Genomic DNA, 11733 nt, shown 5'->3' with positions numbered 1-11733 from the left:
AAGGTCAAGTTTCTCGTTGGTGTGATATATAAAAAAATCAATTAGAATATTAGCAACTTTAGGACATATATAATTGCATGGACATAAATAGTGGACATTATCAAGATATTATTCACGTCAATATTTTTTTGCGTAGAATCTGAGCATCATGCATTCCATTTGAAGTTATGTGTGTACATAAACGCTCAAAATGAGACCGCTCAGCTCTATTTTTTCATGGAAAGGTTGATGGAATATGAGATGAAATATGGCCAGTCTTAGGTTATCTTTGTACCCAGCATGGCCAATATTATTTCTGATATTTCTTGTCTGTCTAATACTTTTCATCAATTTAATACGGTAATTTTATCTTATCCCACCATTAACATTAAGAATTGGTTCAACTTGTCCTCATTCGCAACCTCATTCTCTCTCAAATGAGGCCAGGTTACACTCGGAGAATGTTCCTTTTTGCAAATTTTCTATGTTGAGGAACACAGTGTAAACATTGGGCTCAGATTTCGGGAAAATGTTACAATACATTTTTAACCATGTATACAACATACGACATATATATCTGAATGCATAGGATTTATTTTAGTCACACTGGAACAATGTCATCGATTTTGACTCGCCGATTTTATTTCTCGACATCCAAGACCATGCATGTCTAATGATTTACATACGTCATCGAATACCTCGTATTATTTTAACTTATCCATAAACAGGACATTGAAATGACAATTGTATTTTTAGAAAAATTCATGCATATGCTTGTCGCGTGACAAATTGAAGGCGAAATCAAAATAAGTTGTTCAAACTTGTCGAATTACAAGGGTCGAATCAATTTCACTGCATTGGATGCATTTCTGGCTGCAGGGATATTGCATAACGTTATGCACTTCAAAAGATTTAAATTCAAGAGGCCGTGATGCGTTAAGTCCAAACTGCCCACATCTCATCATCCTTAACCGACATTGCGAAAATACTGACCTTTTTATGTCAAATATTGCAATTCAAGTGGAAAATCTGGGTTAAATAAACCTGTCTGTCGGTGGATGGAATTAATTCCGCAGGTCCGATAATACTAATAGAAATTAGGCACTCGATGATGCAATTCTCAGGTTTTGAAGTTATTGCCGACAGCATTTTGAGTGCATGCATACATTGCCAATTAGGTTATGAATGCTACCAATTCTGCATTATTTGATGCGCATCAAGTACAGATAATTCAAAGCCGAATAATCCCACTCGATTTAAAAATATCGCTTGACAGGTTGAATAAATTGTTTTATACGAAACCACTCATCAATTTTAAAAGGAGTTAATTTACGTAAGGAATATTAGTAGTGCATGCTTGTGGATGACCTTATGCGAAATTTCAAACATAATTTCTCAGACAAAACAATACGAGTTAAAAAGTTCAACTGAATTTTTCTGTCAATCGCATACTGACAGAATGATGAACCAAGTACGTAGTTCATGGAGATGCACTTATCAACCTCTCCCTTTACGTACTTACAATTTTGAACTTTTCCTCTTTTGATGATTGATGAGCAAGGTTTAATACACTTGATGAAGAGTGTGCCAAATAAATTAGCGGAATTAAATCACCGTCTGCATCTGCATCAAAAGTAAATTGAATATTTGTGCAATTTGAATTACAGACTGAGGATAAGCAAAGTCATTCACTTGTTGGTCTTCAGCGTTGACAAAGTAGCTTTGACTTTGACTCCCACGCCTCGCCACGTCACGGCTCCTTTTCATCGTCGATCATAAAGCGATCCTATGCTTATTGGACGACCTTTCAGTAACCGGTACCCGGAAGATATGGGAAATTCTGTGAATTTGATCCCGCAACCTGTTACTTATTTAGAAAGGACTTTAACTTCTAGGATTTCCTTGAGTTGTGAAAATTTGTTATGATGACACCTATGAAATATTTATTTATGGCGACTGACTTTAAAAACCAAAATTTTTCAGAGTTTTGTAAAAATGTTTCATTTTGCGTGTGTCAATTGAGGAGAAAAGCTACTTACTTATGTAAGAACGAGTAGTTGTACAATTTCCTACGCTGTATGTTTTTCCGTACTTCCTGCTTGGCTATTTCGTCAAAGATTTTAAAATGTGGGCCAACTTCAAACATATATTTGCATACATTTCGAGTTGAAAATTGTACAAATGGATTGAGAAAGAAGTTGGGAAGTAGGCTAACACGAGCACAAAATAGAAAGCTTTCACCCTGAATGACCAGATAAGTACGGATAATAAAAATCGTCCGTTCTACAGATACTCGCTCTCTCTGCCTCCACGAATTGCCGTTACTATTTCCCCCGGGGGATCGTACATAAAGCATGGGATAAGAATTTTTACCTCTACCGGGCGGGGCGGCTGTGGGCATTGGCGGCGCAAGCGGGGGGACATTGTCCCAAGAATTTCAGTAAAATCGTATCTTGTCCATATGTCCCTCCTGCTCCTATCCACAAGGAAAATGTCCCCCCAACGTCCCTCGGCTGTGGGACCGGTGTGGCTGATTGTAAAAGATGGAGAAAGAGGATGTCCCCAACCGACCACACTCTTTATTCAGGCTCCTTACCACAACCACCTACATACTACTACACAAAAAAGGAAGATCTGGAGTACAACGACATTTTCAAGTAAAAACCTTAAAAATCTTTGAAGTTCAAGTTTCTTTAAACTTTATTGCGAAACATTCATGTCTTCTTCTTAAGAGGAAGAAATACACGTACTTCTGGTTCGATCAATGAATTTGTCAACCAGGAAAACTTTCGTTGTGCAGTGCAGATTTTATGATATTCTAAATAATATGCGTCCCGTTTTACTCAATTGTTATTTCAAGTCTTTAAAAAAAAGTGAAAGCTACATATAAAGACTGCACGAAATAACAAAGTTTCACTGTGTCGTGGAAAAATTATTCATCAGGAGAGCGTACGACGATAGTTGTAGAAAGTTATTGCAAAAAGATCGCCATTCTTTCTTTCACCTTCTTTCTTTCTTTATTCCAATAAAATTATTAAAGTGGGAATTGAGCTATTCTTGTCTTGATTTCAGTCGACGGCGTTGGCGTGTTGTGCATATTTGGGTGTCTAATACAACCATTTTGTCACTTTTATGTGTGTACGTCCCTGATAAACCTCTCGAAAAACCAATCTGCCTGGGTGTTTTGAACTTTAGCGTTGAGTTCGTAATGGAATAAAGAAATACGTAAATAAATACATATGTACGTGACTTGAGTGATCTAGATTGGAGGCAGGTAAGCATATGTCAATGCGGGGGTGCGAATGATTGATATATTTAGACCACATACATAAGTGTGATGTAACCTATTACGGAATAATGTAAACATTATTTGAATATTTGGGATAATTGTACACACTAAATTTCACAAAACTAGAAAGTTATTTTGAAATTATTCATTTCATTTGTTAGAAAACTAATCAAGTTTGCCGAAAGATACATTTATTTGTATTGCCTCTATTCACTATCACAAGGTGAATATGTTCATGGATGGGCAACATACTTCGTCAAAATGCAGTGTTTTGATCTCCCTTCTTCACATAGGGTTAGGATTTCCAGGGCCCTGAGACCTACAAAATGTTTAGGTTTTATGAAGAAATTAATTCTTACTGTAGTCAAAATGCATTGTTTTCAATAAAGTATTTTCAGAGTGACAAAAAAGTTAATTTTTTCACAAAAAACTGCAATTTTCGTATGACTTGTGTATTCTCCATGCAGATTCTCGACTTGTAGATGTAAAGGCCCTGGAAATCATGCAAACCTTTGGTAGAGGCCAGAGGGAGATCAAAATACGGTACGTTGACAAGGTATTTTTCCCATCCATGAATACGTTAATCGTGAAGGTATATACATTACGGGAAAGCATTTGATGAATTGTTCACAAAGAATTGAAAATCAGGCCTCAAAAAATGAAACGTAGAAAAAATTATGCGCAAATGAAAGTAATTTAATTTCGCAGTTGTTACATATTTGTTACATAATCATCCTTCTTCTGCCTCCGCAAGTATCGGGACGATTGTCCTTTTGTTTTTAGGTACTGGTCCCCATTTTATTAGTTTTATCAATTTGTAGTTCATTATTACGCTCCAAGACGAACTTCTTCTGCTCCTTCTTCTTTGAACTCGTGTGCAAATAGATCCGAAAAATATGACCCATAATTTTACCAACATTTTCCTGACCCTCATCATAACTTCTTTTAGTGCATGGACAAAGGTTGTCATTCGTACGCTAAATGAAACAGAAAGTTATTTGGTTGCTAATTTATTGCAAAAACCTGAGTGGCGACGTTGGGTGAAGTTGAGACGCAGTTCACAAATATAAACCTGGAGATGCTCTCGTTGACTTTCACCATCAGGCCTAATTTGTCTAATTCATCACATCCCTTCCTTCCTTCCGTCATCAAACCTTCTACATTAATGGAAATTAAACGTTAACAACCCACACTTTAACATTGTCGTCATTTATGTACGAAGTTCATTTGATTTGAATGATCATCATCTCTCTCTGCTACGTGCTTGACATACATATTTATTTGTGTTCACATGTGAAAACAAATTGAGAATGAGGACGCAGAGTAAAACGCTTTTATCATTTGTTTGATAAGATGAAAAGCGGAAGGAAGGACGAGCCCGTTACATCATTTGTACGTGCGTAATAAGAATTTAATTAAAAAAACATCAACACAAATTAGTTTAAAAGTGAATTTCAGAAATCCGGGGTATAATTTAAGTGAGAGTCATATTTTAAGGGTTACACTGTCAGAGACGGAATATGCTCTGTTGAAGCATGTCCTTCGCAGGTGGGAGGCCGTGTAATGAGATGACACGAAATGTGACACGGACGTGACAATGACTTTCCACCGAAATCGGAGGACGGAGGAAATGGTGAAAATTGTCGTGTGTCTCACTTTGCCTCACATTTATTACACTCTACCCAACCGGACCTGTTGCTTATTACGATTTTATGTATGTAATAACACAAAGTAGTTGTGTGTACAAGGCAACAAGGCTGGAAGTTGTACTTTCTCCCGTGCAATAGGACATGCCACTGCGACTTACGTGGTCATAAACGTATTCTGCAAAGGAGAAGCTATTGTTGGTGGGATTAGTGACACCCCGTGGAGGATTAGGCATGATGAGTACGTGCAAACGTACTTTCAGTGAGAATTTGTAACATCTGGTGAAAGTCAGGCCACTCAAAACATGGTTGTCAAAATTGTAGGTTATCATGTAAACTATTTATATCCATTTTTGCATATGTAGTAAAGTAGTAAACAGGAGACAATTCTGTGTCATCACTCAACGTTACGTGGACTGGCTGGAGGATGGGGGCGAGTGAAAGGTTTAACCTGAGAATCGCACCATTCAGCTTTCTCTTTCTTGTGCAAATCGGCGAAAAGAGTTCTTTTGAAGTGTGTTTATTTATAAACGTCGTTTTCCTTATTTTTAAATCAGTCGGAGCAGATTCTAAAACAATGAGGCCGGAATATTTAGAAAAGCCTGTTTATCATTTGACAGAGTAGAGGAACATTATGAGACAGATGAGAGTGAGATAGATTCGATACGGTCGTGTTTAGAAGCCCCAGTAACTTGTTTTATTTCGAGATTTGACCCACCACCATTTATTTATTTTAGTACTTTCTCCAGAGAAAAGTCGAAGGGAGAGGAGGAAACAGCCCAATTTTTTCCAGATTTCAGACGTAACAAGGCGTGGGAGGCACTGATTTAATGCATGGCTACACAATTTGTGTCCTTGGAGAGGTGAGTCTCAATTCCGTTCTGTGAAGTAAAAAACAATATCTACAAAGAAAGAAAGATTGTTGTACAAGGTCCAGGTTGAAGGAATAATGATCCTAATTATGGGCGGATGATTGATTAAATTATGTAAATTATATGCAACACTCGAGTCGTAGTTTTACTTATTCGAACGAGCATATTTATTTTTATTTTTATGAGCTTTCTACATAGAAAACAGTTGTATCAAAAGTTGCATCTTTTGATTTCACGGAATTTTACATTACACATTCTGTGCATGCATGGAGGAGCTGTATCTATCTAGTAGAGTTAATAGATCGGATGACTTTCATTGTAGTTGGTTGGTGTTATCATTTTTTATCTCACTTACCGTTTATGATGGCCACTAATAATTTCACCATGGTGTAAGTGACCAAGGTTTCATTACTCTGAACCAATATAGAAGTACGTATGATCAGTAATCACCTCACTTTGTGGCATGGCATCTTGACAAAGTCGTCGACAAGGCACTCATCTCACCTCCACATACGCTTTTTTAGACGCTTGGCTTTGCTCATGGAATCAGAACTTGTGACAAGATGAGATTTTCAGCCTCTAGCAATCTCATACCATGCTATTTCCGTCGACCAACTAATGTCATATTCATATTGTGCATTAATATTGGTGGTGGTTGACGAGGGAAAGAGATATGCAAGTCGAGAACGTTTTTACTCCGTCTCAATTTCACTGCCTTTTTCTTTCTCCTTTGCAAACTGAGAATACGTTAAGTTTCTGAAAGCATCATAAATATACATGGATTGAACGTACAGATGGCCCATTAACTTTAACTATTTAGCATTTTATATTGTATGAAATTGCACTATGCTGTCTTTCCATGTTACATGCATATATGGTATTTGGTATCGAGTAATGGTGGGGGTGGATATAATATAATTTGGTACAATTAAATGCAGGAAATATTTTACTTCCGTTGCTTGCAAAATGCATAAGAAAGTTTCGTTTGATGCTGAGCAAAAGTTCATTATGAACAGGAAATGGTTTCAAAGAAAGACTACATAATATGCATCCCTTTAAGATATAGATGCACACATATTTTAAAGAAAAATATAATATAATCAACAAGCAGGCCATGTTCACTGCATAAAATATTTTACGCAAAAGTTTTATTCTTCCATACTCTTTAAACGTTAATGGAACATTTGCAAAAACAATTAGTTTATCTTCCAGCTGGCCTTAATGTTGTTTTTTCCTGAAGGAGCATCCTATAATAAACCAGAAATAAAATGATTAATTAATTGTCATCCTTTGCAACGACGGAGAAAGTTTTAAACAGTAAAATATAATATACCTTCCGTTAGCCTCGCTCTACCTCCAGTTGGTTGACAAAGAACTGTGGAGCAACCTGCACAGATAACAACTGATTGGGCATGGCTAAAAACAGTAGTGATCTTGTAACACCCTGAAATAACAGAAATAGATCATGGTTAGCACAACAATACGTCCACCCACACATTTAACGACATTCAAATGCACTACAAATTGTATTATACAACGCATAAATCCTTACCAGGACATTTCACGTCCATAAAGTAAGAGTTAGGATGTTGAACTAGGCGTTTTAATTTATGTGTCCTTCTTTCATCCTCCGGGGAGGGATGCAGCAAATCTCTCGCGAGCTGAAATAAAACAAAGTTTCAAAATTATCCGATAAGTTCAATACACGTTCTACATGCCATGCTCCCCCAATACATTTCTTACGAGGAAACGTCACAAAACGTTTCCTCCAATCTACGAGTGCAAAAACTAGAAACTTGTCACTCCCACTACTCCACCCATCCAGGGACACCTTACAACTACACAATTTGCTACAAACTATGATAATTTTCGAAAAGATTAGAAACTTACTGGCATTTTGAACTCGGTTTTTATGATAAGTTCGCAGCAAAAATACGGTCAGAGACACACAGAGAGAGTGAAGAGTGAGGGAAGGTTGAAGAATGGACCATGCTGCTTGTGGTGGTTCGTCGCCTCTGAAACACGACACCCGAACCAGCCGAAATATAGCACACAATTTTACATCCCCATTTTTCAGAATTTTATTTCGCAAATTGTATTTCTTTTGAAACGTACATCATCATATCTGAATGTACACCATAAGTCTAACATAACGTCTACCCTATCAAGTATATTATTCCCTAATTGTATTCAATTGTATTTAAAGAAGTATAAAAATGCATAGTAGTGCATGCACCTCCGAAGCCAAGAAACTGGTGAATTTATCTGCTCAACTTCGTTCTATTTGACAAATCTACTCAACTAATGTATTGTTCGTTACATTAATTACAAAGCATTTAATATTTAATTAATAGCACTTAAAATTGAAGCATTTAATTCGTTTTTAGTTTCATTTTCCAATTTCATACCGCAGTCCGGATTAAATTGGGCTGTGGTGTTCGCAAGTTCGGCTATCTTTCTCGACTACGAGCCGGTTGAGCTGGATTTGAGAAAATAATACCTCGTCATCGCCCATCGCTCCCACGTTAGGAATTCCGAGAAGTTAGCTGGACCGTGTGGGTTCGTTTAGTTGCAGACTTGTCCGCCATCCGGCGTTAATTCTCGAGCTGGGCAGCTTGTGGGAAAGAACCCGTTAAAATCTGGGAGGTGAGTTGGAATTTCGAGCTGAGTGATGATTGGCTCCTTGGTTTTCAGTGGGAAAATTGCAGAGTGAGCGGCAGAAGGCTGATGGATTTTTTTGCTCGCAGTTTTGTTGTGATTATTTTTTAAAAAGTGAAGCATTTTGAGCCTGAAGGTTCTTGAAGTGTGATCGATAAGATAAGAAGATACGATGGCTGGTAAGTACCAAGGTTGTGAAAGGTCAATGTGTACTTCGTCCTTCTCTGTCGTTGTGGCTGTTCGTTGTTGTGATTAAATTAAATAGATTATGGGCGAGATTTGTATTGTATTACGTAAAGTTTAGTATGCAAATTGCAGAATTGTGTTTTTTTGTAGCTGAAGACCCCAAGATAAAGTCAGACAAATCCTCCGAGATGGATCGGTTCGTCTGCGACGGGAACGATGCAGTACAGTTTAGATTGAGTAAGTGCAAAGTAACGTCAATATATAATTATCTTGATGGACTATTTTGTATTTTACATAGTACGCAACGTAAAGGATTTGGAGAATTCACGTGATGCTTTCCACCCAGAAATGTGCCATCAAGTTTTTAATGAAGGGTAACCTGTTTAATGTTTTAAAATACGATGAAATGAACCTAGTCTTATGCATTTATTATGTGTTTGATTTAGAGAAACAATTTTTGGATATGAAAACTTGTCAATTAATGTTTGCCTGACGGCAGGAAGTCTGAAACCGTACATGGGAATTTCGTACAACAAGAAGGTTTCAAAAGCCCAGAGTGATGGCATTGAGGTTTGTTGGACTTGATTTATACAACAATATTTCTTCTATAGTCCGAGACATGATGGAGCTAAAACAGCTTCACTAATTGAGTTCAAATTTTGCACACATGCATATTAGAAGTAGGCGTTCAGTTCGAAGGTGAGCCAAATCGGTCCAGCGGTTGACCGGCATGTAGGGTTCTGCACCAAAATTTCGAATTCGGCACAGGTCTCTAATGGCTTATAATGAAAGTTTCTGAGGTGCGAAATTGGAAAAAATTTTCAATCAGAGGGACCCATATCGAATTTCAAAAATCATATCTTGAAATGCGAAATTGGGCGTGGTGATTCTCAGAATATGAAGTTAAAAATGAACAAGGTGTGACCAGAGTATGTATGTTAAGCTTAAATAAATTTCTACTAGCTGTGGTAGGTAAGGATGATGTACATTAGTACCATTAGTACGGATTCCTTACAAACGACAAAATTTTATATAGAAATTGTTCTGTAAAGATATAATATTCCATGATATGGATATGGGCACTAAAATACGAGTACTGATTGACATTTTTTTTTACTTTGAAGGCTGACGATGTGATTAGTAAGATGAGTGAAGTCCTCAGAGAAGGCTACACGGAAAATTTAGATGAATTCTCAGGATTCGTCGAAAAAGAGGAAAATGAATTCAAACCTGTTGGAGAATTACTTCACAATTTTTCTACCAACTTCAAAGTCCGACAAGATGACAAAGGTCAAAAGGCAAGGAAGAATACGAATGGCGTGTCATCTAATGGGCATGGAGATATTGGAGCAGAGCGATGTTTCGAGATCTATTTGGTGGATGTAGTCAGCTCTCCCAAATTTATAGAGTATTTGAAACGAATGGAAACTTTCGTACTCTTTTTCATCGATGCTGCGACGTTTGTTCCGATCGAGGATGACAAATGGAGATTCTTCACAATGTAAGATAGCTAATTTTCTAAGCTAATCAACTTGTTCTGCATTTTCAATCACTCTTATTTTTACAATTTAAATTTCTCCTTTAGGTTTGAAAAGTACAAAACGTCACAGGGAAACACGGCGTATGCTTTTGTTGGTTACTCATCCGTCTATCAATTTTATGCGTATCCACTCAACATTCGCCCTCGCATCGCACAAATGCTTATTCTTCCGCCGTTTCAAAAACAAGGATTGGCCCCAAACCTTCTTTCAACGGTCTATCGTTATTACAGAACTAATCCAACGGTTACCGAAATTACTGGTAATAACTTATTTTATTCCCAAAATTTTTCTTAAAGTATGGAAACTTTTTACCTTTAGTATAACCTTTTTCACTATCTATTTTAGTCGAAGATCCGTCGGACGAATTTGAACTTCTGCGAGACTATGTAGACGCCAAAGACTGCAAACAGCTTGATTCATATTCTAAAGATAAGTTGAAGAATGGTTTTAGTGCTGAAATGGCGAAAGAAGCACATGATACTCTCAAAATGACTAAACGACAAGCTCATCGAGTCTATGAAATTTTACGGCTCCAAGTGACAAACGTGCATGATGACCTTGAATTCAAAGAATATCGATTGAATGTTAAGCAACGATTAAACATCCCTTACAAGGTATGCACAAAAGTTCGACATTATATGATTGATATAACATTATTCAAAATTTGTGGTTTGGTTACAGAAACAAGAGAATGACATTAAGCGAATGATTCGTAAAAAATGCTACGACCCGGAAATGAATAAAGCTGCAGCCCTGGATGATAGTACAAGAAAGACGGAGCTCGAAAGCAATTTTCAAATGCTGTTGTCCCATTATCAAAATGTCCACATGCGGCTAGATAAACATGGATGCTAAAGTGCTTAACTTAAATAATTCACTACGGACTCGGGACTATACACGGTGACTTCTTGGACTTCCTTTTTTCATATTGTTTTGTACAATAAGTTTGGTGACCAGTAAGTAGTGTGTAGTCTTTCCTTAAGTAGCAGTTTAGCATAAGGAATATACTTGCGTAGTAGCTAACTAAGATTCAAATAGATTTTTTCATAGGATAGGGGAAGTAGAGATTTAGAAATTAAAATGTAAAAATAAATAGTTAAAATATTTATATAATATCTTTCACCATTTCCTATATATTTTTCCTATATTCAACTCTTTCCCATTAATTTGTACGCTGTATCTGCATGCCAAATTTTAACAGCGAAATTAATTCCCAAGTCAAAATAAATAATTTGATTACAAAAATTACCTAATCAAAAAGTCTAATACGGATGACGGACTAAGTTAATTATCTGGTATGCGTTTGTCATGCATCACTTCAAGTGGTTATAAAATAATTATTCGTTCATTTTCTCACTCATCATATAAAATACAGAACTAGAAATATAGAATAGGTATGCATATGTGTAGATCATCATGAGGAACTCGCCCAACAGGCATCTGGCATCAATTTTTAAAAAGTACGTAATACAAAACAAACACTCATCATTATAACCTAGTCCCGGTGCAAAGTAAAATTGATAAAAGTAGTAATAACAGTTAAATAGCAGTGTAGATATCAT

General features: G+C 36.7%; 2 protein-coding genes across 2 annotated transcripts; one reads left to right on the top strand and one right to left on the bottom strand.

The window, feature by feature from the left end:
• Positions 1–6901: 6901 nt before the first annotated feature.
• Positions 6902–7834, bottom strand: LOC110858636 (40S ribosomal protein S27). The gene is made up of 4 exons (XM_022107464.2): positions 7677–7834; positions 7339–7447; positions 7120–7230; positions 6902–7033 (listed from the first exon to the last, which is right to left on the bottom strand). The coding sequence occupies exons 1-4, from the start codon at positions 7680–7682 to the stop codon at positions 7005–7007; spliced, it is 255 nt and encodes an 84-aa protein (XP_021963156.1). The 5' UTR covers positions 7683–7834; the 3' UTR covers positions 6902–7004.
• A 637-nt stretch (positions 7835–8471) lies between these two features.
• On the top strand, positions 8472–11419 carry LOC110858632 (histone acetyltransferase type B catalytic subunit). The gene is made up of 8 exons (XM_022107460.2): positions 8472–8623; positions 8781–8867; positions 8929–9004; positions 9077–9200; positions 9755–10131; positions 10216–10430; positions 10517–10785; positions 10853–11419. The coding sequence occupies exons 1-8, from the start codon at positions 8617–8619 to the stop codon at positions 11024–11026; spliced, it is 1329 nt and encodes a 442-aa protein (XP_021963152.1). The 5' UTR covers positions 8472–8616; the 3' UTR covers positions 11027–11419.
• The last annotated feature ends 314 nt before the right edge of the window (positions 11420–11733 follow it).

Source organism: Folsomia candida, unplaced genomic scaffold (assembly GCF_002217175.1).
Source record: "Folsomia candida strain VU population unplaced genomic scaffold, ASM221717v1 Fcan01_Sc021, whole genome shotgun sequence".
NCBI classification, from domain to species: domain Eukaryota; kingdom Metazoa; phylum Arthropoda; class Collembola; order Entomobryomorpha; family Isotomidae; genus Folsomia; species Folsomia candida.
This window is presented reverse-complemented; position numbering and strand designations above follow the sequence as displayed.

What these genes read in the sequence shown, in the direction of transcription:
- LOC110858636 (XM_022107464.2), bottom strand. An exon ending in TATGGACGTGAAATGTCCTG is followed by an intron (nt 7,231 to 7,338) that starts GTAAGGATTTAT and finishes CTGTTATTTCAG; the next exon opens with GGTGTTACAAGATCACTACT. An exon ending in TAGAGCGAGGCTAACGGAAG is followed by an intron (nt 7,034 to 7,119) that starts GTATATTATATT and finishes GGTTTATTATAG; the next exon opens with GATGCTCCTTCAGGAAAAAA.
- LOC110858632 (XM_022107460.2), top strand. An exon ending in TGCAGTACAGTTTAGATTGA is followed by an intron (nt 8,868 to 8,928) that starts GTAAGTGCAAAG and finishes TATTTTACATAG; the next exon opens with TACGCAACGTAAAGGATTTG. An exon ending in GATTAAACATCCCTTACAAG is followed by an intron (nt 10,786 to 10,852) that starts GTATGCACAAAA and finishes GTTTGGTTACAG; the next exon opens with AAACAAGAGAATGACATTAA.